Genomic DNA, 27,925 nt, shown 5'->3' with positions numbered 1-27,925 from the left:
TTAGGAAATGGTCTCTGGCTACTGTCTGCCCACAGACGTGCTAGTACCTACCACCTGTGCAGGGAATGCTTCACTTCAGTACAAGAGACCGGTTGACCCAGGGTGGCTACTCCTTTGCCCATTTTGGGGGGTGGGGAATCACACCAGCCACCACACTTGGGGAATGGACTCCTGCCTCCCAGAGCCAGCAGGAAGAAGGACCCAAGGGCAAATAAGAGGCAGACTGAGTTGGGGACACTCAGGCAGCTCCATGGCGGGCAGGCGGGCTGACGGACTGACAGACGGACGGACGGACGGGCAGGCAGGCAGGCAGTTTGGGGAAGGAGTCTTTGGAGCTTGGCAAATGCAGGGGCTTATTGCAGGGGCTTCTCCAGGGCTGACCCTGGCCCCAGCTCTGGAGTTGCAGGTGAGAACGCTGAGACAGGCCTGGGCCTCCCTTACAGTTCTCCCTGGGCCACTCCCTGCCTCCCCCCACCCATTTCCGGAGCTTTGGGCAGGGTTCTTGTGGGTGGCTGAAGGAGCCTCACTCAGCCTCCCTGGGCACCTCGGAGGCATCGGCCCGGCAAATGGGACAGGTCCGGTTAGCCTGGGAGGAACAGCCACACATCAGACCTCACTCTTATCCGGCCTCCCGCCCCCACCTATTTGACTGGGATAAACTATCCACACCTGCAGACTGGGGCTACCTGGAGTTAGGCCACCTTACCTTCAACCACTTGTCGACACACTTGGCATGGAACTCATGGTTGCAGGGAAGGACTCGGAGCAGCTGCCGCACCTCAAAGTCGCTGAAGCAGACCACACACCTGAAGAGGAGCACAGTGTCACCCCCACCCCGACAGCAGAGTCCCCTCCCGGGGGTCTGGGCAGGACACTCACAGGGTCTGCTCCGACTGATGGCTGTCAGGGTTGAAGCGGTATGACGGCAGCTGCTCTATGTCTGCTTTGGTGAGGCCTCGGGGCTTGGCATCTCCCAGCCGCTCAGCCAGGTTCAGGAGGGCCTAGAGCCAGGCAAGGGAGGTCAGCAGCACCTCAAGCTGGAGGACTCCCAAACTCCACCTCCCAGCACAGGCACCACAGACCTCATAGTTCTCCATCTCCACGTCATCCACATCCAGATCCAGGCTGATGGTGGGGCCCATGGTGGTCGGTGACATTGGCAGCATTGAACTAGAGAGGAGCCCCAGAGTGCAGGTCAGCAGAGGGAGACGGTACAAAGCACCCCCCAGACACACCCCCTGTCTGCAAACGAGGCGCAGAGCTCTGCACGGCTCACATCAGGGTCCTGGTGTTTGTTCAAGCACACCAGAGGAAAGGCAAGGACGACTGTTATGTGTGGTGTGGCTACCAGAGCTGTGGAGGGCCCGAGAGAACAAGGCCAATGGCTCTATGCTGGCACTTACAGGAAGTAGGGTAGGAAGCTTGGGTAATAAGATGGCGGCGGCGGTGGTGGTGGTGGTGGCGGCGGCGGTGGCAGCGGCTGCTGTAGACGGTATCTTTGTGTGCTCAGTCTTCGTGGCATCATGTGGGAATACGGCTGCGGGCAGAGAAACAGATGTAGTAGGTGAGCTAGCAGGCCTGTCTGCTCACTGCCCTAAGCCTGGCTAGAGGGACAGGGTTGGCACTTACCACACCGAAGGACAGCTCCTGGTGCAGTGGGTCATGGGGCAGGTAGTGAAGGGGCACCGAGGGTGACAAGGCCGGGCCAGTGGCAGAGGTGGAGTAAGTGAAGCTACCTATGGGGTGCTGGTCCCCTCGAAGGTCCATCTCATTATCCAGTCGCTGCAGGGGCTGGAAGAGGAAGAGACAAGTCAGCCAGGCTTACAACCACATCCCTGCCTTTCCCACTCCGCACTCCCCCTCAACTCCCCAAACTCACCATACGTGGGTGCTGGGTCTGCAGGGACACAAACTGACCAAGAGGTGCCATGTGGGTAGGTTGGGGTGGTGGGGCTGGTGGCGGGGGGTGAAGAATGTAGTGGTCACTGGAGATGAGGTGGGGGTAGGTGTGGTAGGGCACAGGCAGCTGCTGCACGGTACATGCCTGGATCAGCTGCTGAGAGAGGGCAAAGACGCTGGGCCTATGTGCCAAGAGGCCAGGGAACAGCACCCAGCTAAAGGTTCTCACGTACACACAAACCCAGGAGCCCTCCTGTAGCAGCTCTGCAAGTCCCATTCTTGTCCTAGTCTGCCAAGGTAGGATGCCACCCCACAGCCTCCACTGCAGGGCCTCTGCCAATGTATGCGGCAGGAGCTTTGTTACGGAGAGGTCCCTGACCTCTAAGCTGCCTCACACCTCTGTGGGAACACAAACATGCTGCTCTGGGCCATGGCCAGAAGGCCAAGTTAGTAGTACACTGACAGCCTGCACAGGCATTTAGCTCAGTTCCCAAGGGTGCCTGTGCTCATACCTGCTAGGATGGAGAGTGTGGCATGTACCTGGGCGGGAGAAGAAAGCATTCACTCACCGGAGGTGGGAGGCAGCAGAGGGGGTAGTGCTGCCCACTGAACATCACGGAGCATGCTGGGAGCTGCTGGGCACTGCAGCCAGGGATGTGTTGGCTTGTAGGCAAGGGGAAGCCTTGGGTGGTCACTGTGGTGACTGTGTAGGACAGAGGGACAGGTCCCTGGTGCACCTGTGGAGAGAGCACCAGGGAACTCTAGGGAGGAAGCCTGGCTATAAGAGCAATCTTCAGAGAAAGAGTCCTGTGGGAGGCCAGGAAGGTCTCTGGGACATGAAGCCAGCCTGGTGTACACAGGAAGTTCCAGGTCAGCCAGGGTTACATAGTGAGACCCTGTCTCAAAATACAAAAAAGTCCTGTTGGGCAGAACCAGTGTTCTAATGAATCCTTGACAGTAGGCACCCCAGAGAAGACCCTCCCCTTTACCGGTATCATGGGACTAACATGCTAAGTATAGCAAGAGACAATCAGCTTTGCTGCCTCTGCTTCTTAGACCCGTTTGACAGAAGCTGGGGGGCAGGGTGGTCTAAGAGTTGTCCTACCTACCTGTTCGTGGAGATCAACCATGAACGGGCTCTGCTGGGTGCCTGGGTGCAGCATTCGTGGGCTCCTGCCGGCAGGAGCTGAGGCCTGGTGCTCCTCTACAGAGAGGTGTGGTGACTGTGGCAGCAGCTGCTGGGAGGGTAAGTGCTCATCCTGGGCAGGCGGGCTGGCCAGGGGCCCCGCGTGGCCAAGGCTGTACCACACAGAGGAGCCCCAACAGGACAGAGGAGCACCACTCATTTATAATGCAGGGAGGGAAGCCAGGGTCATAACCCACACTAGGAAGCCAAGATAGATAGCTCAGGGCCCTGGGGCCCACTCCTCTGTCCCTGAACCCAGCCAAGATGGCTACCCTTGAAGTAGGGATGGAGATTTCTTCCTACCTTCCCCAGAGCTGTCCTGGACTGCTGCTAGGTCTTGTAGAGAATTGCCAGTGACGCACAGGGGCAGAGGGTGGCCACTTAGTCACTGCCAGAGTCCATGGTCTCATCAGGGGAGCAGGGAGGTGGAGGGGCTGGGCCGGGGCTCACAACCCTAGGAGGCAAGTAGAGAAAGACATAGAGGGATAGAAAAACCCAGAGAGGCCCTCCTCTGGAGCTGGGCTCCAGTGTTAACAGACTGAGCCTTTCTCTGTGAAGTGGGATCAAATCTTAGCACACCGTAAATTCGGAGACCAGACCAGTGTGCTTAAGGGCCAGCTGGCTCCAGAGAGGCTCAGGCTGGAGGAAGCTTCCTTTGCCTCACCCCTGGCTACATCTTGGCCTCTAGGCAGATGGGGCTCTTGGGAGCTCCAGGTTCCCCTTTTATGTAGTTGGAAAGAGGAACTTCAAAAAGGCCTGGGGCTCACTCTCAAGGGCTAGGTAAGATGGTCTGACCCATTTCCACCCTTGGAAACTTTTGGTCTAAGGTCAGACACCATTCTCTCTCCCTAGCCCTTCACCTTGGTGCACACTCAGCTGTGACGCCACCCATTAATTAAGGAAAGGTGTTAGTAGGCTCGGCAGAAGAGACTCACTGCTCTAGGTCCCACAAACGTGTTCAGCTAGGAAATAGGGCAACTTCAAGCTTATCTACACATCCTGCTGCTATAGTGAAGGCCACCTCAAGGCTTCACAGGGCCTAGGAAAGACACTTGCCACTGGTAGCAAGCTGGGCCTGGCATGCATCAGTGTCTCTTCTCTGGGACCTCATGTAGACCCCAATGGGGGAAGTAGAGCTCTTTGAAAAAGGATGATCTGAGAGGAAGATGGGCAGGAATGTGTCAGGGCAGGTCTCCTCTTTAGGGTTAAGTGGGGAGGGTGCTCTCATCTCCTAACTCAGAGTCAGGATGAAGTCCTGGAAAGGACCACTCTGAAACCCCATCAGGCCCTGACACACTGAAGAGTCTGGGCCAGCTCTCTGCCATCATTGCCATAAGGAGGCCTTTCTACTCTTTCTCAACCAACAAACCTATGTGTGCCTCATGTCCAGTTCCAAATGTTGCTACCTGCTAACACAGCAAGGGAGGAAGGTCAGTTAAGCACCTCAATCATTCCAGCTAACATCAGAAGAACCATTTCCTTTACCCAAGACGCTCCAAGGCTGCACAGAATGCCCTCTCCACATTACCCAAGGGGTGCCTGGCCAAGGCCACAAGCCTGGTACTCAACAAGGGTGGGATTCACTGAAGAAAGCCCATCACAGAGGTGTGTAAAGCACACAGTGTGGTAGTGATGACAGGCTGTTGCCAGTGAGGAAAGACTGGGAGATTATAAATTACTCCCCACAAACCCTAGTCTCCAAGGAAGGCTAGAAGGGGAGGGAGCACTTGCCCTCCTTTCCCCAGACCCTGTCCACTCTCTGCACCTGGCTATCATTGGTGACTGGCTTTGTGACCCCTGGCTGGGCCAACTACAGATACCCGGACACACAGCTCCTCACTTCCGGATTCCACGCTAGCTACAAACAAGGGCCAGGAGTAACCCACCCCCAAATACCTAGCCCACCCCAAACCAGCAGACAGAGGACATTTAGTGGGTGATAGTGCCAAAGGGAACAGCATCACCCCTAACAAGCAACACCCCAAAATTCTTGCCAGGGTCTTAGGTCCATGGCTTTCGGTCCCTGAACCTCAGACTCCTCCTCTGTAAAAATGGGAACAACCTAAGAATGATCTCCCAGGAAACCATCAATGGCCCCTCTAAAGCTAACAGAAGAATCAGTCCTTAAAGTGAATGCCAGAGGTAGTGTGAATGACCATTACTAGAAAATAAAGACATGCTATCCTGCACTCCAACACTAGGCAGACACAAGGTACAGTAAGTGTTGAAGGTCGGAGAAGCATGCTGCCCTAGCAGCGTACCCCAGAAGGGAAAGGTGATTCTGTAACTCCTACTAGGAACAAAAGTGGTAAAGGGGGACACTCCCATTTCAGTTACTGGAGCCCCAAGAGGAGTTGCTCTAGACCACGGAGAACAGAATTGGTCCTGGCTGGTTCCCTAGACCCAGACTCCCCAAGTCCTAGTCCTCTCAATGATAACAGTGGTCAGAGGAAAAAAAACCACAGACAACTTCTAGAGTCACACAGGACAAGGTGATTCTCTTAGTATCTGTGAGTAGCTGTCCTGGAGACGTGCAAGAGACTGAGCTGGATCTAGCGACACACTCAAGGTCAACCAGTAACAATGCTTTTGCACACCTCTTTCACTGCACTCTCTAAGAAGTTTGGGTAAGCTCCCCTAAGTCCTATCTTGCCCCCATGAACAACCCTGTCAGTACAGTGTTCCAAGCACGTATCTGACCCTGGCATAGAGTCTGTTTGCAAAAAAAAGATGCTCCCTTGTAGCAGACCAGCAAAGTGAGACTCCAAGACCAAGAGCAGGCTTAGGCGGGAAGAAAACCTCCCCCCCTCCCTACTTGCTCGCCCAACTCCCACTCTAAAGAGGAGCTTTCCAACTTGTATTAAGACCGCGGAGGGAGTTGCGGGTGGGACCCCCACACCTCGGCCAGCTTGGACTCCCTGGGTGACCTTGGTTAAAGAACTCCTTTAGTTTTCGCTAAGCCTCAGTTGTAACAAATTAAAAGGGGGTGAAATCTCCCCAGGGCACCCCTAAAAAGCCAGAGACAAGAAACCAGGTGTTCACATTAGTGGGGGAGGAAAACAAAGTCCCCGAGGATCAGGCTCCTCCCTAAAGCAGGCCAGACGCAGGCAGTGGGGTTCCAGCAATCTTCCAAAGCCACCCCTCCCTGGGGACGGGGCCGAAGCTCGCACACCTGTCCCAGGAGAGACTCTGTTGACCCCCTCTAACTCCTTAGTGCCGCACTCGGAGGAACACTGAGGGACGGGGCCAGGCAGCAGCGCAAGGACTAGAGCGCTGTGACTTTAAGAACCGAGGATCCCGGACCATGTGCTCGGCGTGAGACAAAAGCAACAACAAAGGAAGTGGCGGCTGCAGGGGGAGGGGGTGGCTCCTTCCCCTCCACCGCAGCGCTCAGCTCCGCAGAGGGGTGGCCTGGCCGAGTCTAGGGAGCCCCAGGCAGCACCTGGCCCGGGGGCCTCACCGCCGTCGCCCCCACCCCGGCAGCCCAGGATCTATGCCCACGAAGCCGGCAAACCACAGCGAGTCCCCGAGGGAACCACAGTTCCGGGGTGCGGGTCCGAAGTTAGGGGCCTGGCCCGACTCACCGGCAGCCGTCCGACAACACGCGGGCTCCTTTGTTCGCGATGCGGGGTGCGGATGGTGGAGCGCCGGCTCCTTCCCGAGCCTGCTCTGTCTTCCGCCTCCCCGGCACGGACACGAGAGAAGGGCGGCGCAGGACGCAGCTTTGCGATCCGGCGGGCTGGCCCTTTAAGAACTGTCCGCGGCGGCCGGATGGAACCAGCCCCACGTTTGATTCACAACATTCGGAGCGGCGGGGACGCGCAGCGCGGGAGGCGGCTCGCGGGGGCGCGCCAGGACGCTCCAAGCAAACAGCAGCGGCAAGAGCCGGCGCCCGCCCCGCCCCGCCCCGCGGGCCCCGCCCCTCGACGCCGCGCCGGCCAATCGCGCTCTGCGGGCGGCACGTGACTAGCGGGCCGCCATCTTGAAAGCCAGGTTAAAAAAGCCTCCTCGCCCCCACCTCATACTTCAAGGCCCCCAGAGCCGGGTGGCTTGTAGGACGGGGCACCCCGAGCGTGGGACCACGGCGCGCATTAAGATGTCACGGTTACCTTCTTAGGCCGCGGGGACCGCAGCCTCTCACGCAGCCCAGGTGAGAGGACCGCCCTCAGCCCCGGCTGGCACGCTTCCCGGAGGTGACGTCACTCCCAAGCCCTGCAGGCCCGCGATGACCTCATAGCCCACCGCGCCTCTCGTCTCTCCTGTTTTCTGTTCCGTTACGCGGCGCCTTTAAAAAGCGACGACAGCCCAGGTGGCCCGAGAGACCAATGACCGACGACCCATGCAAACGACTTAACGTCTCCTGGGCAGGGGGATTGGTCCTGCGCATGTTGACGTCACAGAAACATTTCGCCACCCCGCCCCCAGCGAGGCAGGGGGGTGGGAAGGGGAGGCCCTAGTTCAGCTGATGTAAGAACTGGCTGTACCAAGCCCGGGAAGTTTCTGCACTTTAGACACTTCAGTTTTCTACGCCTTTCAACCCCTGTGAGTCTAGAAGTATGACAAGCAGTACCAGAGAGGAGAACCACACACACAGGACTGGAGGATCTCCGTGAGTTCGAGGCCAGCCTGTTCTACATACCGAGTTCCAGGACAGCCAAGGCCACTAACACCCTGTCTTCAAAAGACAACAAAAAGTGTCACACCCAATTAACAGCTGAAGCGAGAGAGGGAACAGAGATGTAAACCCAAGCTGAAGCAGAGCCTCGGTCTCCTTAGGATGTCTCCCAGGCCAACAAAGTGGGGTGCATCGACTACATGAACAGATCATCAGAATTATCTAAAACACTAAGTCTACTAGGATGGTCTGTAGTAACTGGACTCCTCCAACACCTACCAACCCAGAACAAGATGTCAGAACAAAACGGCAACATTTGTTAAACCATGTGGCAGGCTACAGGATCCAGTTCACTGTGTACTTAGTGGATATATCCCATACTCTCAAATATTTAAAAAAAAAAAAAAAAAAAAGAAACCAATTTGCTGAACAAGAAGTAACAGTATTATCAATTTCAACTGAATATTGTATCTGCATAGTATTTCTGAAAGGATACAGAAATTATCAAGATGCACCTGCTCAGGAAGGCAGATTTTAATTTTCTATTATTTGTTTTTAGACACAGTCTCTAATATATCTCAGCCTACCCTCAAACTCCTGATCCTCTTGCCTCTACCTCCCAAGTGCTGGGAATACAAGCATACACCACTTCTCCTGGTTTAGATTTTTAAATTTTGATAACTGTGTGCTTTAAAAGATTCTAGACAGAGTTGGGGTGGTGGTAGCACACGCCTTTAATCCCAGCACTTGGGAGGCAGAGGCAGGCGGATCTCTGAGTTCAAGGCCAGCCTGTTCCATGGATTGGATTCCAGGACAGCCAGGACTACATAGAGAAATCCTGTCTTAAAATACAAACAAATTCTAGACAGTACAACCTGCTGAAAGCCATAAAAGAATATATCTTAGGTCTATTTTGTTTTAAATTTTTTTCAAGACAAGGTTTTGATGCCTGTCCTGGATCTCGCTCTGTAGACCAGGCTGGCCTCGAACTCGCAAAGATCCGCCAGGCTCTGACCCCTGAGTGCTAAGGACTAAAGGTGTGTGCCATCACCGCCTAGCCTTTTTTTGGGGGAGGGAGGGGGAGAGACATGGTTTCTCTGTATAGTTTTGGAGCCTTTCCTGGAGCTCATTCTGTACACCAGACTGGCCTCGAACTCACAGAGATCCGCCTGGTTCTGCCTCCCGAGTGCTGGGATTAAAGGCGTGCGCCACCACTGCCTGGCTCTTAGGTCTATTTTTAAAAGATTTCATGTGTATGTGTTAGTGTATGTCTGAGTTTGTACACCCTGTGCACTCACTGCCTGTAGAGTCCGGAAGAGATGTTGGGCCCCTTGGAACTGGAGTTACAGGTAGTTGTGAGTCAACTGATGTAGGTACTAGGAATTGAACCCTGGTCCTCTGGAAGGGCAGCAAGTGCTCTTAACTGCTGAGCTACCGCTCCAGTACTTTATAAGCCCGATTTTTTTTTTTTTTTTTTTTGGTTTTTCGAGACAGGGTTTCTCTGTGTAGCTTTGCGCCTTTCCTGGAACTCACTTGGTAGCCCAGGCTGGCCTCAAACTCACAGAGATCCGCCTGGCTCTGCCTCCCGGGTGCTGGGATTAAAGGCGTGCACTACCACCGCCTGGCTATAAGCCCGATCTTAAGGCATTAAAACTTTCATTCTCTTAGAATGAAAATGTGTCCTCAGGAAAGGCAGCTAATGGAAAGAATCCAGAAGGAAACTGGGGGAACAATTTTTGGCTCAGAATTGCACTATGGATGTAGTATATTGGGACATTATCTCGAGTGAAACAAAGTGCAAGATGGCTTGAATGTATAGGTCCAGAAGGACAGAAAGGAAAATTAAAACCATATATGGCTAACATAGCTATGAACCTGTGGGGTCGAGACTTGTTACAACAATGGAATACTCAGATTAATATCCCTCAACTAATTGCACTATGGATGTATAGCCAGTAACAAGATGACAAGATGGTACCTGGGGGCAATTTGCAGATCTCTAAGCAACAAGAGATCAAGTTAATGATGCAGTGGTATAGATTCCACTCTACAAATGTGTGTGAACTTAGATGTGGACATGCCCAATGATCTTTGTTTGCTCCTTATCAATTTTTCCTTGTCTCTATTAATCACAAGCAACTAGAAAATCCTGCCCATGTTCAAAGATACCTACATCCGAACCCTTGCCCACTTCTACAGGAGGAGCCTGCGGTGGCTCCTTACTGCCACCAAGTGTACACTGGCCTTGGAGATGCACTTAGTAAGCTCACCACATCAATCTTCGGGCTCACATCTTCTAAGCCCTTCCTGCACAATGGTGTCCTCTGGCCAGCTGCGCCTGGCCCTCCTCGTTGGAGGCGTCTTCTCTTTCTATCAATCAATTCCTCCTTCCTGCTCTTCAAGGCTCCACTCCCACTCCTTTCTTACAGGGGGATGAGCTGACCCTGACCTTCACTTTGTGCCACTAATCCATAAAACCCTGTCACAATCACTGTCTCACTCAATATCCCCTCCTGGCTGAAGGGGTTCATTGTTTTGAGTGTACCGAAATCCAGCCTTTACTACAAATGTGGCCTCAATGTACGTGTGAGGATCTGAGGGCCAGAGCAGTGAAGTGACTTGCCCAAGCACAGATTTCTACTTTCTTCCCTCAGAAAACCACCCCCAGAGACTTACAGAGCTAGCTGTCACTAAAGTGCCTGCCAGGCAAGTTTGAGGACCTGAGTTCAATCCCCACAACACATAAAAAGATACACGGAGACAGGTGGGTCCCTGTCTCCCAGCCAGCCAGCCAAGACTAGTTGGTTAGCTCCAAACCCTGACTTTCAAAAGGATGGACAGTGCCTTCACACATCAGCACACATGTGCACTCACAAAACAGCATGGGCTCGCACACACAGAAACAAAAACCTGCCTTCCACTCACAATCCAGTTATAGGCTTTTAAACCCAAGTCTGGCCCACGTATCATTTTATCTGCCTAATGTCTTCAACATCACCTTCCCACATTCGGCAGATTCTTTGTCAAGCTCTAGACATAGCCAGACAGTGTCCTTGTGCCTTTCCTAGCCTTTCAGGTTTGTTCTGGCTTCCCGGACCCGACAGAACCATGGCCATGCTGTGGGTGGGACTATCTCTATGTGGCCATCTTGCAGGTCCTGGCAGGGACCAGACTCACCTGGGACCTGGCTCCCACTGGGCCAAATGCCCAAAGATACTCTGGGTTGTCCCTCCTTGGCCAGGAAATCCCTTTTCCACCCTTTCCCATACAGGACCCTGTCGCTGATCTATTCAGTCTGGGCCTGGCCCTGGAATCCCACAGTCAGGCTCTCCCCAGGAACAGATGCCCCAAATACCTCCAAACCTGAAGATCTTTCCTGGCCACATGCAAAACTGTATGAGCAGAAGAGAGGAGAATTTTACCAAGTTTCCTAAGTTTTCCACAGAAGCCAGCAATCTGGACTATTCTTCAAAACCTGTGGGATCCCTCTGTGCCTCTTCCTCATCACAGCTCATCCCCTGTGGGGTGTGGCCCTCATACCTATTGTGTGCCTTTTATGACAGCCTATCCCCCAGCAGTCAGGTACTGTTTACTCAGGGAGAGGAAGTAACTGCCCTCACCACAGAACCCAGAAGGGTGGTCCAGTGGGTTGCAGAAAGCTGCCTCAGTTCCAATAAGCGCTGAAAGGCTCTGTATCCAGTCCTCAGGTGGCTCACCCTGACTGTCTCACAGTGAGCTAAGAGCTAGATGCCAGTGTTCACTCCACTTCACAGAAGAGGCGATTGAGGTGAAAGATGGCCCTTACACATCCCCGAGACTTCGAAATGATCCAAAGCATAGATGTTCCTGGGGCAAAAGAAGACCACAGAGAGGCTCAGGACCTAGCAGGTGGCTTGAGGTGGCAGATGAGAGCTGGAGAGCACTTGCTGCTGCGTTCCAGCTTCCTCCTCTGGCCTCTTCTGCACACGAGCAGAGCTCTGGCCAGCAGCAGCAGGAAGAAGGTGCCAGCACTCTTTCCTAAGTCAGGGTTCCCACCTATTATCAGAGCCTGAAGATGGGCTGCCTCCCTTCTCCTGAGTGAGGAAGTATTCCATTCCTTTCTTCCTTGGCCCCTCAAATCTTCCTCCATAGAGGCAGGACACAACAACCTTCCCAGAACTAAGAAAACATGCAATTGGGACCTTGGGACACAGTACACCTTGGCCAGCTTGGGACTTGGACCTCTCAAAATACCACCAAGCATCAGACTAGAGCCCAGAGCCTAGTACACCAGGCACAGAGTGGACAGACCCTGTTCTACATCTGCTTTGGGCAAGGATGAATCACAGCTTTGCCTCTCCAAATAACTGATCGTTTGTGCAGATGGGCAAGGAGCAGAGTGTGGGTCCGTGTAGCTTGTTCTGGGTCTTGTGCTCCTGAGAGCATCACTCTGGGTCCAGCTCTGACACTGGGTGAGTTGTCTTCATCTTAGGCTCTCATCTGTAAAATGGAGTCAATGACAACACTAATAACTGAGGCACTGTTCACCTGCTGAATGTAACTAAGACAGGACTACACTAATGCAGGCTGCTTTGGCTCTCAGGGGCTCTGTGACCTTGAGGGCTTCCCTAACCTCCCTGAGGCTATTTGTCCAGAGGTTAACATTGCAGGAGAGTACCAGTACTTACCTCCCTAGGTGGCTCTCAATGGATATGCAACTGGCGGTGTGATTCCCTGGTTATGTCTGCAGTGGGGTGTGTGAATCTTGGGTGTATGCTGGGGGGCTTTTTTCTCATTCACCCCTCCCTACACTGCATGCACCTCACCACTGCAATCGCTCAGTCTGCGGTAGGATAGGAGAGCATTACACCACTGAGAAGAAAACTCGGGGCTACAGGAGTGCAGTTTCGACCACCCACCCGCCAATTTGTTTCCTCCCTGGCCCCCAGCACCAACTCCACTCAAGCCTAGTGGGGCGCCGACAGGAAACGCTTTTTCTACTGGGCAAGATGCAAACCGACTATCGATCCCTCGGGGTTCGAACATCACGAATGCAGTGATGGCCCCGGGTTAGTGCTGTTACCAGGACCTCCAGCCACTCTTGCTGCTGAAGGGTGAAATGTTAGGGACCCACACGGGGCCACAGGATCCTCGCTGGAGCTCCACCAGCCGAGCGCAGAGCTCGCAGAAACTCGTCCAGCCGGGCGCCCTAGCACTTGGACCGAGCGGACGGCCGCAGCGACGACTGGGGCCGGCGAGGCCTCACCGAAGCGCCCGCACCTCCCGCCGCGTCCACAGCAGCCCGCGCCCGGTAGTTACCTGGGGCCACCGCTGGGCTCCACCCCCACTAGGCGGCGGCGCTGCTCCCAGAGAAGCCCGGTCCCGCTCCGGCTGCGGCTCCGAAGCCGCCGGCCGCGGCCCTCCCCCTGCTCCCGCAGTGGACCCTGCTCCGTGCCTCCCCCTCCCTAAAGCTCGCGATGGGCTTGTCGGGCCGCACCATCGCGGACAGGGGGTATAGGGGCGGGGCGTCTGCACGCTTCTTTCCTGGGATCTCAGGTGCAACGCGCCCGAGCTGTACGTCACGCCCCGCCTCACTTGCATGCAATGGGCCCGTCGGGCCTTACCATGGCGGTTAGGGAGAGGAATTGGGCGGGGCGTGCGGACACGCCCCCTCGCTGAACTCCCTGCTTGGTGTGCGCAATGGGCTGGTCGGGCCTCACCAACGCGGAGCGGGGAAGAAGAATCTGGACACGCCCCCTCGGCGCCGGCGAAACGCCCAAGCTGAACCTCCGCTCCCCCTGCGGCGCACAATGGGCCTATCGGGCCGCACCACCGCGGACCGGGGGTAGGGGTGGGGAGGCGGGGCGTGCGGCCGGAGGGGCACGGGCGAAGCACTTGGGAGCCCTCGCGCTCAGTGCCCCTGTGACTCGGCATGAGAGCCGCCTCTATTTCCTCTTTTGTAAAATACGTTAAATACGACTCTATGGTCTTTCAAGGACACTTCAGAGGACACAGACACCAGATACGACAGGACGGGGTAGATCCTGCCCGGGCCGTTTTTGAGCCGTACGGGAAGCGCGTTGGTGAGGACTACAGCTCCCAGCGTGCCGTGCGGCCGAGCATGCTGGAAGTTGTAGTTCTTGCAGACCATGCCCTGGGGATTGCAGGGACAGGCGCCAGGATCTCAGTTTAAGTCTTGGTTGACTCCTCTATGCAGTTCGTTGTCCTCGGGGGTTAACTGGACCTCCTTTTTTGGCTTCCTCCTGACAAGAGCTCTTTAAAGGGAATGTGTTCCCTGGAAGGGGCCCAGGGTCTGAGGCCAGGAATGGATTGGAAAGTTGATTCTTGGGCTGACCTGTTCCTGGGCTGGTACCCTCACTATACAGGCACCGAAGGGACTTTGTACTTGCAAAGTGCAACGATCTGGGAGGATTGGGCTTGGAGGCGTGAGCACATTCCACCAAGGAGCCTCTGTAGGCTGTGGCTCTGTGGGTCACCCCCAAGGCAGTACTGAGAGGAAGAATGGCTGTACCCAGTGTCATAGCTGGTTGGTTAGGGACAAGCTGTCTCTAGATTTCACTCCAGTTTGTGGGCACAGAACAGAGGGTGCAACAGAACAGAGACCATAGGAAGCTTTTCTCATTTTGTTTTGTTTGTTTTGATACAGGGTCTCTATATAGCCTTGTCTGTCCTGGAACTCCTAGTGTAGACCAGGTTGGCCTAGTACTGACAGATATCCGTCTGCCTTTGTCTCCCTAGTGCTGGGATTAAAAGCATGCTCCATGATGCCCAATGATTTTTTTTTTTTTTTTTTTTTAAGTTTTAAGCGAACACTAACGCCGTGGCTCCGGAGAACCTTGGTTTATACTCGTTACCCATGCAAACATTGCTCTGTGGCTTGCTGTGTGGTGCTTTCAAACATTACAAGATTAGTCCCTACAACATTTCCATGAATTGGAGCCTGTCCTTATGTGCAGTTTACACGCAAGGGCTTGAGGGAGGACCTGAGAACCTAAGGTGGTAAGTTTCAGGAAGGCCTTAGCTTCGTCATTGGCTCTTAGCCCCACTTTCTACTTCCCTTTCCCTGAAACTGACATTGGACACGAATCTGTTATTTAGACCTAGGTTATCACAGCCCAGAGCCCAGTGAAATTCTCAGGCTGCCTTGGTGGCATAAGGGAAGGATGTCATTAGCGTATCAGGCTTATGTAGATGTTATGCAAAGGTCTAGCCTTATGTCCACCTTTTGGCAGTCAAAGTAGTGACTCAGAGCTGCTGGCCCTGCCATAGAGCAGGTGAAGGAGTCCTGAGTCCATCCAGTTGGGTTGGGCACAGACCAGTCTGGTGTACTTGGACCCAAGGTCTAAGGCACAGATGGATCCTCTGGTGAGGCCACCTACCTTTCCTCCCACCACCCAAGCCACCAGCCCACGATTAGTCCCTTTCATTCCCAGAGCAGAATTCACCAGCTGTGGTCAGAAAATCAGGCAAGATTAGTTACCCAGGTAGTGTTACTGTGCACATGTGACCCTCGACTGATAATCTGGCCTTAGATCTCATTTTTTCCATCTATAATAAAAGGGCTATCCTAGAGTTGTGGAAAAGAGATTACACTTGTAACATCAACAAAATCATCAGCTGCACACCACAACAAAAGCCAATGTTCGTTGAGACCTTGACACTGATGTATGGTGCTCCAGACTAAATGTGTGACTTTCCTGTCGTTCTTGCCTCCTGCCTAAGCAGGGGCCATATATAACCACAGTTCAGACCAGGTTAGTTAGCTTCCCCACCCAAATGGACCCTATAGTCTGGTGTCTGATGTCTAGACTGTCACATGGAGTGATCCTGTCAGGGGAGTGCAGCCCTGCATAGGTTCCTCAGGAACACTTCAGAGAGAAAACTCCTAGGCACTGAATCTTGTAGTCACAGCATAGTTCCAGAGCTGGTCTGTAGATTCACATTGTATAGACCAGACTGTAGTCAGGGATAACCTTGAATAATCTTGGATAACCTCCAGCTCCTCCTGTCTGTCTATTTGAATTCTAGGATTGCATCACTACTGACTTAGACATGTTTCTGTTTGGTAGTTTGAGGTGGTCTCACTATGTAGCCTTGGCTGGCTTAGAACTCTGTACGTAGACCAGGCTGACCCAGGACTCGTAGAGATCGACCTGCCTCTGCTCTCCTCCCCTAATGCTGGGATTGAAGGCGTGTGACGTCACTCCTGGCCTTAGATATGTTTTTAAATAGATAGATCCTGTTTTTCTTTTTGTCTTGCCTACCAAGACTCTCAGAAACCTCTTTCATGGACTACTTCTTTTACCCAGAACCCCAAGGTACATGTTGTAGACAAGGCTTAATTATAGGTTCTCCTTCCCTCATCCAGATATATAATATATGTATCTTTTTGTTTGTTTTTTGAGATAGGGTTTCTCTGTGTCAACCTGGCTATCCTGGAACTCACTATGTAGACCAGGCTAGCCTTGAACTCAGAGATCTGCCTGCTTCTTCCTTCTAAATTCTGAGATTAAAGGTTGTGTGCTAGCACAACCAGCTACATATATCTTAATAATTCGTTTTACATTTGGGAGGGTTTGGGGAATCAAACTATTCTGTCAAAACTTCCTCCGACATTGAGTACATGACACACATCCATTGACTGTGAACCAGACATGGTTCTGCCTATGAGTAGCAGGCTACGGAATAGTAGTAACAAGACAGGAATGCTCTGGCTCAGTCTCCGGAGCCCAAGTGAGTGGCGGCAGTGGGGGTCTGTAAAGTCCCCAGGCCACTTGTACTCTCTTAGTTCTTTGTTCTTTTTAAACACTTTTATTTGCATCTGTGGGGGGCACGCATGTGCCACAGCTCATCTGTGGAGGTCGAGGACAACCAGCAGGAATGGGCTCTCTTTCTTCGTGTGACCCTAGGGATTGGTTTCAGGTTGTCAGACTTGGTGGCAGCCACACCCCTGTCTCCATTTCTTCGGTGCTTCCTCCTATAGCACCAAAGAATCCTATAAAAAAGTGCCAGGCAGTGGTGGTGCACACCTTTAACCCCAGCACTTGGGAAGCAGAGGCAGGTGAATCTGTGTGAGTTCGAGGCCAGCCTGGTCCACAGATGAGTTCCAGGACAGCCAGGACTACATAGGAAACACCTGTCTCAAAAAACAACAAAACAGCCTATAAAGTAGGCAGTGTGATTTTTCTCCCACTTTCATGTAGGCCTCAGGAGGAATTTTCCCAGAGGATTAGCAGTTGGGAGATGGCCAAGCTACAGTCAAGTTCTGGCCTCTTATCCCTTCCCTTGCATCTGGTGGAGAGTTGGAAGGACAGAGGACTTCGAATGTCTAAGAGGAATGTAGTCAGATCAGAATGAAATCATCAAAATCAAAGAAAAAAGGCAATCTATTGGTTTAGGTGAAGGACCCTGTAGTGGAGGACTTCAGGAGCTAACACAAAGTCACAAGAAATACATTGTTTCTGTTTCTTTTTTGTTTGTTTGTTTTCAAGAAAGGGCTGTCTCGGGAGCAATGGGATTAAAGGCTTGTAACACCATACCTGTGTTTTTGTTTCTTACCTCTGCTTTCCTTAGTCTTGGGCTCTCTTGGTTACTTGCTCTCATGGCATTAAAACAGCTGTGTGGTGCCCCAGTCACTTTCTTACAGTTTAGTGTAGCTAGAGTTTTTCTCTCCAGGTCCCTCCAAGCCCCAGCAGTCCGACAGCCCACTTATAAAATAAACACATAGACGCTTATATTGTTTAAACTGTTTGGCCTAATGGCTCAGGCTTCTTGTTAACTGTTTTATATCTTAAATTAACCCGTTTCTATAAATCTATACCTTGCCACATGGCTCATGGCTTACCAGCATCTTTACATGTTGCTTGTTATGGCGGCGGCTGGCAGTGTCTCCCTGACTCAGCCTTCCACTTCCCAGAATTCTCTTCTCTGCTTGTCCTGCCTATACTTCCTGCCTGGCTACTGGCCAATCAGCATTTTATTTATACAAAGCAATATCCGCAGTAGTTTAGACTCCAAATATGGAGGGAGAAATCTATCCTTTCAACCATTCCAATTGAAGCCTTTTATTTGAGACCAATCATTAGGTTTGTTTGTTTTTATTTTTTATTTATTTTTATTTTTTTTTTAAGACACTATGTAACCCAGGCTGACCTTGAACTCCTCTGGCCTGTGCCTCCTCTGTGCTGGGATTATAAGCACAGGCCTCCATGCTGGGTTTCGCATTGATTCTTATAACCGAACCTGTGCATTTGCTGTCTGTGGTCCTAAGTCTGGCTGCCTAGGCCTCAGCCACATGCCCAGCATGGAGTGGAGGAGCCATGTGTGGGGTTTTCTAAAGGAAACTAGAGGACCAATACCTGGGCAAGGGTTCTTGGGCTATTTGGAGACTGGTACTCATGACTGGGAGATGAGGAATGCTTAGTGGGTAGGGAGAAGCATAGAGGAGGACCCCCCCCTAAGGGGAGTAATGGGGAGGGTCAGGGCAGCACTTCCTGTCCTGTGAATCAGGTGGCTCCCCTCAGCCTCTAGCAGTCAAGGCTCTGAGGCATGGCTTCAGGCTCCCTTCTGGGGGATGGGCACCACAAACATGCTCCTTAATTCTTATGGCACCCAGCATCTGTGAGACACAATGTAAAGCACACAGTAGGTGCTCAATAAATGCAGATTCTAGCTCCTCCCCAGAGACATGTGGACAGCCTTCACCAGGACTTTGAAGAACCATGAGCCTTTTGGTGGATCTGGTGCTCTCTGAGGGTTTACACTCAAAGACTAGAACCTCAAAGGGACACAGCAGGATCCCGAGGGAGCAGGATCTCCAGGTAGGAAGAGGCACTGTGATCTGAACAGGCTGGTGATCTGGGGACCTGTTCCTCGCTTGGAGGCCACCATTGTGAGTGGGTGGGGCCCCTGGAAAAGTGTCCCTGTCCTTCGATTTTCTTTTCTTTGTTTTTGTTTCTTTGAGAGAACATCTTACTATATCTGATCTGGAACTTGTTATATAGACCAGCCTGGCCTGGAACTCACAGGGATCCACCTGCCTCTGTCTTCTGAGTGCTAGGATTAAGAGCATAAGGCATGGAAAGAAGAATTATATGAGCAAGGCGAGGGGTAGGGTGGGGTGGGGGGTTGTCGAGATCATGATGGGGAAATCTTCAGCGACAACAGAACCAAGCTCGGTAGGAACTCACGAACTTTAGACCAACAGCTGTGGAACCTGCATGGAACCAGACTAGGCCCTCTGCATATGGGAGACAGTTGTGTAGCTTGGTCTGTTTGAGGGCCTCTGGCAGTGGGATCAGGATTCATCCCTGGTGCATGAGCTGGCTTTCTGGAGCTGATTACCTATAGTCAGACACATTGCTGAGCCTTGATGCAGGGGGGAGAGCCTTGGTCCTGCCTCAGCTGAATGTACCAGACTTTGCTGACTCCCCATGGAGGAGGGGGTGGGGAGTGGGGAGAAGACTGGTGGGAGTGGGAGGAGGGATGAGGGGGGATCTGTGGTTGGTATGTAAAATGAATAAAAAAATTTCTTAAAAAAAAAAAAAAAAAAGGAAAAAAGCCGGGCAGTGGTGGCACACGCCTTTAATCCCAGCACTCGGGAGGCAGAGCCAGGCGGATCTCTGTGAGTACGAGGCCAGCCTGGTCTACAGAGTGAGATCCAGGATAGGCACCAAAATTACGCAGAGAAACCCTGTCTCAAAACACACACACACACACACACACACACACACACACACACACACACACAAAGAAAGGAAAGGGAAAAAAGATCATAAACCAACAACCCCGTATTAGCTCTGTCCTGTGAGGGCCTGCCTGCTTAGCGGGGACAGATATTGACTGGGAGGGTCTTGTTCCAGCCGCAGGGTGTCCCCTTCATGCCAGCCTCAGGATTGGGCTGGAGGCTCAGGGCTTGACAGTTGTTTCATTACAAGTTCCTTCATCTCACCTGTTCTCCCTACCCCGCTTCTCCACAGGTCCCCGCCACCGAAGAGCAGCCAGGAGAGGACAGGAGGTCCTGACGTGCTCTCTGACTAGCACTGTCTCCAGCCTGCAGCAGGTCCCTGGGCTGGGCGTCTGCCTGTCCCCTTCTCTGGCAGTGGGCTTGCCTGTCCCTGCAGTACTGCAGCCCTGGGGCCTTGCCTGCTCCAGCTGCAGCCGGTGCCTTAGGAGGGAGGGAGGAGGTGTGGTCTCTGCAGGGTTAATGATTGCTCAGGGGAGGTGGAGATGGTGCCAAAGTCTGCGGGCTGCTGGCTCCAGACGGTGCCCACCTGTGCCTGGTGCACATCACTGCCTCTGTGCCCCTTCCGGGGCACATCCAGCTCAGCTGCCTCGGGGGCTCTTAGCCGGGGGTAAGCTGGGGTCCTTGGGATTGAGGCAAACTTTGGGTCTTTCAGACTCATTCGCTGACATCTTGCGGGGGTGGGGTGGGGGGACGGGCACCAGCGGGCAGAGCTACCTGTGGCACTAGCCACTTTACTGGGTTGGGCAGAACTAGGCTTGAATTGGTGAGGCCACCTGTGAAGCCTGTTTCTTCTAGAATGTAGGGCTAAGACCTCCTCTCCAGGCTGAGGCAGCCCGGGTTCTGCCTTCCCAAGACCCTGGGGGTATTTGGAGCAGCCGAAGGGATCCTTCAAGACTGAGGGGGAGGACCCCTTAGGAAGTGAATTAACCACCTCATTTGCTATCCAGAAAGAGGTGAGGAAGATTGCTGAGTCTGGCCCTGGGCCTGAGGGGGAAAGGCTGGCTCCACTCTGCTCGGCTCAGATCTTCTTTCAGTTCCATTCATACTTTGAGTGGGTTGCTGAGTGCCTTTGGGCCTCAGTTTCTGCATCTGTAGAGTGAGCATGGTGTTACCAGTAGCCCCTGGAGGGCTCATAAAGCAGGCAGGCCAGGGGTATGGAGGCCGTCTGTCACAGACTCAGACATCAAGTGCTGGGTCACCTCAGGGAGTACTAACCGTGCTAACCCCAACCCTAGCGCAGTCCTTGTCCTGGTCACAGGGGGAAGGCTCTGGCAGGCCAGCCCTTGTTCAGACAGGACTCACTTGCCTGTTGGCTTGATTTCAGAGAACATTGATGTTCTCCTGGTCAGCACAGGCCATAGCCTGATCCTCACCTTGTTCCTCAGCAGGGGAATGAAGCTGAGGGAGAGGGAGGCTTGCTTGGTGCTGGACAGCCAGTATGTGAAATGCTGGAATCCAGACCTGGGATCTGATCCATACCTGTCTCCCAGAAGAAGCAGTTGGCTGGGGAGGAGGGCGTTGCCTCTGGCTACAGGAAGTCTGGTGTCCCAGGGGAAGGAAGCTAAAATGTCCCTGGGTCCCTGTCTTTGTATCTGGACCACTTAGCTGGGCTGGTGGGATCAGGAGCAGCCCCTGTGGGGTCAGCAGAGGGGCACCTGGGTCCAGCCTTGTTTGTAGCTGGCATTTCACCCTCTCTCCCTTGTTCTTGGCCGTCCCTCTGCACTGCCGTTTTTTAGGGTGATGAAAAATAACTGTACAACAGCCGCTTCCTGGGGAGCAGCTGTGGGAAGGAATAAAAGAAAGCGGAAGTGAAAGAAAGGACTTAGGGAGCTGCGGTGGGGATGAGGATGAGTGGGTGGCTGTGGGATGGGGGCGCCCATGGCCGGGCCTTTAGCAGAGGAAGAGGTCCCTTCCCCTGGGGTCCTCCCAGAAGTCCTGGGTAGGTGTGGGGTCCACACTACCAGTGGATCGAATTCTAGAGGTGTTTGGTTTCCTGGAGTCTTGTGAGGTGTGGCCAAAGCATCCTCTGAGCTGAGGGGAAGGAGCCCTTGCTGGGTCAGGCCCAGCAGAGGATGGCCTGGGCATGGGGGTTCATAGAATGATTGGGAGTCCCTAATGCTCCTTACCTTTCCTCAGACACTTTACAGCATGAGTAGACGTATATTTTTATTTTTAACTGACACAAAGTAATTGAACATATTGGTAAAGTACAGCATAGCATCTCCACATCCATATTCATTTATGATTAGATCAGAGTATTGGCCTCTCTCTCACCCCGACAGGTCTCACGTCTTTGTGTTGGGAGTGAGCAAACTCCTCTCCACTAAATACTCCGAAACTTTCAGTTAACTTGTCCCTCACAGCTCCCCTGCTGTGGTAGAGAGCTTCCTGTTCAGCCCCAAATGAATGGGATCGGAGCTTGGGAGCAAGGACCTGGGATTTCCGGGGTCTAGATTTCTCTTTCTTTCTTCCCCTCCCTACCTCCATCATCCCCATCTTCTCCCTCCCTCCCTGCTTCTCTGTGTTTTACAAGCTTGTTCTTTATAGCTCAGGCTAGCATAGAACTGGAGAGCCTCCTGCCTCCTGCCTAACGGGTTACTGGCCGTGCTCCAGACCCAGCCTCACATCTCCTAGAGAAGCAAACTGTATCAGGTGCACAGTGGTCGGTGGCTGACATCAATGGGGTCTCACTTCACACCCAACTTGACTTGAGGTTCTCCATAGGAGAAAAGGGGTGAGTTTCCCCAGCCCACGTCCTTGGGCACCTCCCCTCACTTTCTTCTCCCTTATGTCCTGGAACAAATGTCCCCTGACTGGGGCTCAGAGGCTCCATTTGTGACCTGAGCCTGTAGGGTAGACAGAATTTGCTCAATGGCAAGGGACACAGAGGGCCTTTGGGGCCAAGGAGACACATGCAAATGCAGGGCGAGACTGCAGGGTGTGGGCCTCGGACAGGACGCCGCAGGGAGGAAGAGCGCCACTTGTGGAAGAGACCCAGGTCCCCCAAGGACTTGGCTTGCCAAGGGTGGGAAGTATGTCCTACAGCCAGTATGAGCTTTGGACAGGCATGATGTTGGGAGTGGCTCTGCCCATCTAAGTGACGCAGGTCACCTGATGCTTTCCTGTCTCACAGCACATTTTTCTTAAGTGATAGAATCCAGGAGACGGTGGTGCAGACTGCAGAACTTTGGCCTCATTATGATCAATGAGTATGTTTGTGAAAAGTCACAGTGATAAAGGCAACAAGAGAGTGAGACCCGGGATCAGCTCATGCAGTCTGGGGAGAGGACCAAAAGGAGCCCTGGGCATGGCCCCTGCGACTGCTGTGGAGGGCTGGGCAGGAGAGCCAGTTCCCCAGAGGTTTAAGGTTCCCAAGAGGCAAAGAGGAGCATCTAAGCCATCTCTCCCTCCCAGGAGATGGTGACGAGTCAGGGGAGATGGCACATGAGCGCGTAGATGTGGATCACCATCATCTGAGTTACACTATGCGGACAGGAGGGAAAGTGGGCGGAGCTTGCCTGGATGGTGAGCAGGAAGGGGGCTGTGATTGGAGGCCTTGGTGGCCGTGGAGAATGAAGGCCCCAGTTCAGTTCCTTTTTCCTCAGCCTCATCTCTGGCGGTGCTGTGGAGCCTGGGGGAAAACATGGCTCATCAGAAAGAGAGAGAGGGAGGAGCAGGAAGGAGAAAGGAGAAGGAAGAGGAGGAGGAAGAGAGGAGAAGCGAAGCCCTGAAAAGGGAGAACAAAGGTGTGTCCCCTGCTGAGCATGGGACCCAGGGCCCTGAGCATGGCAGCCCAGTGCTTTTAAATTTTATTTTGAGGTACAGCCTTCCCAGGTTTCTAGGCTAGCTTTGGACTTTCAACCCTCCTGTCTCACCCTCCAACTAGCTGGGGTTACAGGCACCACCATACCCCACTAGGTTGGGGTCCTATCAATGACTGTGGTGGGTTCCTTCTAAGCTTCTTTGCTAAGGATATGATAGCAGGTCCCCAGGGGCCAGCCCGACACTGCCCTTCATTGCCAGCTCCCTTTCCCATGATGAGCTGGGTGGAGAAACTTCCTTCTTGGGAGACTGGCCGAGATGAACTTTGTGACAGGGATGAGTTGTACACACATCAGTGACTGATCAGCCTGTGCTTGTTTCTTTACTTCCAATAGAAGGAAAAGGATTGAAGAAAGGACAAAGGAGTTAGGGCTCAAGGTTATAACCCCATGGAGATGTCAGATCTTCACGTGCCCAGCCAGCAAGAAAGCCTAGGACCTTCTTCACATGGCACATGCATCAGCACTCTGCTGCCCCCAACTCTCATCCACCTGCCACCGTCCCCGCCCCCACGATCACCCCATCACCTCCATCAGTTCCACCTAGACCCCACTCTCATCCTCTCACTGCCGTCTCCACCCCGCACCGTTGCCCCAAACACAGACCCTGCCTCCATTTGCAGCAAGCCTTGCCCTGGCTGCTGTGCTCTGCCCTCTGCATTTCAATCTCAGAACATGGGGCATGGAGCAAGCTTCCTAGTGACTTCAGTGAGAGTGCAAGGCAAGGTGAAGGGGCAAGCTCCTGCACCAAAGGAAGAGACAAATCTGTGGACCACTGAGAGCTACAGAATGTGGGCTGGCACCACAGCAGCCCCAGGGCAGAGCCCAGCAGAACACGGGCTCAGGGAGAGCAGCGAGTCACCACCAGGACTGACGCCCACCAGGACTGACCCCCATCAGGACTGACCCCCACCAGGACTGACACCCACCAGGACTGACGCCCACCAGGACTGACGCCCACCAGGACTGACCCCCACTCCTGCCTTCACTGGCCTTGTCTGAGTCACCACCAGGACTGACGCCCACCAGGACTGACCCCCACTCCTGCCTTCACTGGCCTTGTCTGAGTCACCACCAGGACTGACGCCCACCAGGACTGACCCCCACTCCTGCCTTCACTGGCCTTGTCTGAGTCACCCACCAGGACTGACGCCCACCAGGACTGACACCCACCAGGACTGACCCCCACTCCTGCCTTCACTGGCCTTGTCTGAGTCACCCACCAGGACTGACGCCCACCAAAACTGACCCCCACTGGCCTTGTCTGAGTCACCACCAGGACTGACCCCCACTCCTGCCTTCACTGGCCTTGTCTAAGTCACCCACCAAGACTGACGCCCACCAGGACTGACCCCCACCAGGACTGACCCCCACTCCTGCCTTCACTGGCCTTGTCTAAGTCACCCACCAGGACTGACGCCCACCAGGACTGACCCCCACCAGGACTGACCCCCACCAGGACTGACCCCCACCAGGACTGACGCCCACTCTTGCCTTCACTGGCCTTGTCTGAGTCACCCACCAGGACTGACGCCCACCAGGACTGACCCCCACCAGGACTGACCCCCACCAGGACTGACCCCCACCAGGACTGACGCCCACTCTTGCCTTCACTGGCCTTGTCTGAGTCACCCACCAGGACTGATGCCTACCAGGACTGACGCCCACCAGGACTGACCCCCACTCCTGCCTTCACTGGCCTTGTTTGCTTGGTTTTCTGCATAGTTCACAAGTCCATCCCCTCACTCTGCCAGCGATGCAAACCTCCCACAGGATGTGGGAACCCCTAGTCTTCAGGGTCCACTGGTGATCAGCTACCTCCCCACTTCGGGGCTGGCACCGTGTTTCCTGACTCTGGCTGACTCCTACATTTGATTCCTGAGAGGTAAAAATCTGGGCTGAGTCTAAGACTGTGTGAGCAATGATTTTAGTGGGTATAGATAGAATTCTAGGTTGGAAATAATTTGTTTTCAGCGTTTTGCAGAAATAGTGTTCTGGCCACTCACTGCTGTATAATAAAATATTCCAGAGCACAGTGGCTTAAACAATGGTCTATTATTATTAATATTTATGATTCTGTAGGAATTTAGATTAGGTATAGCAAGAATTGCTCAACTCTGCTCATGGTAATTGGGGTACCAATTATTACAATTTTTCCTGGGTCTCTTGCATTTTATGTGTCCTCAGAGTTGATCTTTCCACACTCTTGTTGGCTTGAATTTGCAGTTCTGTGTGTGGTTGTGGAGTCTGTGGGGGAGAGGAGTTCAGTTTTATTGTGCTTGCCCACTTCCCTGCCTCTGTGACTATGGCTGAATCTAGGTAACCCTAGTTGGTGGCCTTGGGTTGTGAGTGACACTTGTTACCTGGAGGCCACACTACAAAGTGATCATGGTCTACATAGAGAGTTCCAGGAGAGCCAGAGCTGCATAGAGACCCTGTCTCAAAAACAACAACAAAACCCCAAACAAACAAACAAAAAAGCCCCACACCAAAAACAAACAAACAAACAAAAACAAAAAAACCACCAATCTTCAATCCCAGCACTTTGGAGGCAAAAGCAGGTAGGTCTGAGTTCAAGGCTAGTCTGGTCTACAAAGCGAGTTCCAAGCCAGTCAGAGCTGCAGACACAGAACCTATCAAAACAAACAAACAAATAACAACAAAACCCCAACCACCACCATCCTGCTTAGAAAGCTTGCGTCTGGGCAGGACTCTGCGTGGGTATGTATCCCCAGGCATAGGCTTTGTTTCAGTGTGGTTTCCTTCTGTCCGCTGAGTACTGACTATCAAACAGGAGCTCTGAATGGCCAGTCCCTCTCTGTGCCCACAGGAGTGCCAGTGGCGGCTTGCTCCCCTCTGTGACAGTCCATTCAAAGGTAGCTCAGGCTGCTTTCCAGCACAGCTGTTCATTCCTGGCTCAAAAGGCAAGGAGATTCTGCCAGTCTTGCAGCCTTGGCAGAAGGCATCTCTGGTGCCATGTTCTGATGATGATCGCTCTTTCTGATGTCTTCATTGTTCTCGTGGGGTGTGTCCGAGTCAGGGTTACTGTTGCTGTGATGAGACACCATGACCAAAATCAAGTTGGGGAGGAAAGATTTCATCTGGCTTATGCTTCCAAATCATTGTTCATCACTGAAGGAAGTCAGGAACTCAACGGCAAGAGGCCCTTACCGTTGAGTAAGAGTGGAAGAGTGCAGCTTTACTGACTTGCTTATCATGGCCTGCTCAGCCTGCTTTCTTATAGAAACAGGACCACCAGCTCAGGGATAGCACCACCCACCATGGGCTAGGTCCTCCTCTATCAATCACTAGTTAAGAAAATGCCCTACAGTCCAATCTTAGGAGGCATTTTCTCACTTGAGGTTCCCTCCTCAGATGACTTCAGCCTGTGTCAAGTTGACATAAAAGTATGCAGCACAGGATGTTAATGGCTCAGTAAAGAGGTGACTGAGTTATGACACAGACACTAAGAACATTGAAAGCAAATGTGGTCACTCACTGCTCCAAGAGGAAGGGGCCTGCCATTGTGCCACATAAGGAAGCCCAGACAGGCCAGAAAGCAGAGGGAGGTAGGGAGGGAGGGAGGAAGGGAGGGAAGGAAGGAAGGGAAAGGCAGGGCCTTTCTTGAGTTTTCATGGGAAGAAAGGTAGACAGGAAGTCAGAGTGCAACCAGTCAGGACTGGGTGTGTGGTAATCTCTGGGTGCTTTGGGATGCAGGAATAATCACCTAGCTGTTTATTACATGGTCCTGGATTTGGTGTGAGAGTGAGACATTGAAGGGTGGTTGGAACTCTGGCTCTAAATTGTACAGGAAGGTGTGTCTGAAGGCCTTGTTTGCTGTCTCTGGAATTAGCTCTAGTCTTTTCCAGCCAGCCACACCCCAAACACGTCAGAAGATCATAAACTACAGAAAATAAAAAGCCATAATTAGCAAGCCTGATTCAGCCAGTACTCAGGAGGCAGAGGTAGGGAGAATGCCACAAGTTCAAAGCCAGCCTGCTCTACAGATGAAGTTCCAGGCCAGTCCGGGTGATAAGGATGCAGATACAGTTCCCTTTCCTTGCAGAGAAATGTCAAAAAAAAAAAAAAAAAAAAAAAGAATAAGACTACTTATCTGCCATACCACCTAAAATAATTTCTCTTCTTTATGTCCTTGACCCGCCCCCGCCCCATGCTTGCTTCCTTCATGATGGGTAATCAGCAGACATTTGGGCAGCCATCAGCTGAACAAGGCTGGCCCCTGCTGGTAGACATAGATGGCAGCCAGTACCTGTTGAGGGAGCAAGTAGGGGCACTCATCATGTAGCAGGCACTCAGAACATGCTAGCAGACATTTAAAATGGCCAGTACCTCAACCCCCGACACTTCTTCTTCACACTCAGTGTCTTCTATCAGTTTGGGCAAAACTGCGTGTCTTAGTCAGTGTTCTATTGCTGTGAAGAGACACTGTGACTTCAGCAGCTCTTATAAAAAGCATTTAACTGGGGCTAGCTTACAAGGTTGAAGGTTGAGTCCATTATCATCATGGTGGGGAGCATGGCGGTGTGTAGGCAGACGTGGTGCCGGAGAAGTAACTGAGAATTCTACATCCTGATTTGCAGTCGGCAGAAAAAGAAAGACCCTGGGCCTGGCTTGGGCTTTTCTAAGACCAAAGCTCA

At 52.9% G+C, this 27,925-nt stretch overlaps 1 protein-coding gene across 15 annotated transcripts; it reads right to left on the bottom strand.

Moving 5' to 3' along the window:
• Positions 1-308: 308 nt before the first annotated feature.
• On the bottom strand, positions 309-13,398 carry Rnf44 (ring finger protein 44). 15 transcript variants are annotated; one of them, XM_059262896.1, is made up of 13 exons: positions 11,056-11,216; positions 7,195-7,370; positions 6,670-6,839; positions 3,389-3,539; positions 3,009-3,198; positions 2,469-2,636; positions 1,880-2,056; positions 1,630-1,791; positions 1,404-1,537; positions 1,083-1,170; positions 880-1,001; positions 707-806; positions 309-586 (listed from the first exon to the last, which is right to left on the bottom strand). In XM_059262896.1, exons 4-13 carry the CDS (start codon positions 3,493-3,495, stop codon positions 524-526), a joined length of 1,311 nt encoding a protein of 436 aa, XP_059118879.1. In that variant the 5' UTR covers positions 3,496-3,539; positions 6,670-6,839; positions 7,195-7,370; positions 11,056-11,216; the 3' UTR covers positions 309-523. The 15 variants fall into 15 exon arrangements, with proteins under 15 accessions (XP_059118879.1, XP_059118890.1, XP_059118886.1 ...); XM_059262907.1 differs by having other exon boundaries at positions 1,880-2,053; positions 11,056-11,213; XM_059262903.1 differs by lacking the exons at positions 6,670-6,839; positions 7,195-7,370; positions 11,056-11,216 and adding exons at positions 11,321-11,546; positions 12,999-13,183.
• Positions 13,399-27,925: the final 14,527 nt, after the last annotated feature.

The sequence above is a fragment of the Peromyscus eremicus genome, chromosome 5 (assembly GCF_949786415.1).
Source record: "Peromyscus eremicus chromosome 5, PerEre_H2_v1, whole genome shotgun sequence".
Classification (NCBI taxonomy): Eukaryota; Metazoa; Chordata; class Mammalia; order Rodentia; family Cricetidae; genus Peromyscus; species Peromyscus eremicus.
This window is presented reverse-complemented; position numbering and strand designations above follow the sequence as displayed.

Excerpts from the sequence above, each read along its gene's own strand:
- Rnf44 (XM_059262906.1), bottom strand. The coding sequence starts at position 3,495 with ATGAGACCATGGACTCTGGCAGTGACTAAGTGGCCACCCTCTGCCCCT. Across the intron at positions 2,637-3,008 it reads TGGTTGATCTCCACGAACAG|GTGCACCAGGGACCTGTCCC; the intron begins GTAGGTAGGACA and ends CTCTCTCCACAG. Across the intron at positions 807-879 it reads CATCAGTCGGAGCAGACCCT|GTGTGTGGTCTGCTTCAGCG; the intron begins GTGAGTGTCCTG and ends GCTCCTCTTCAG.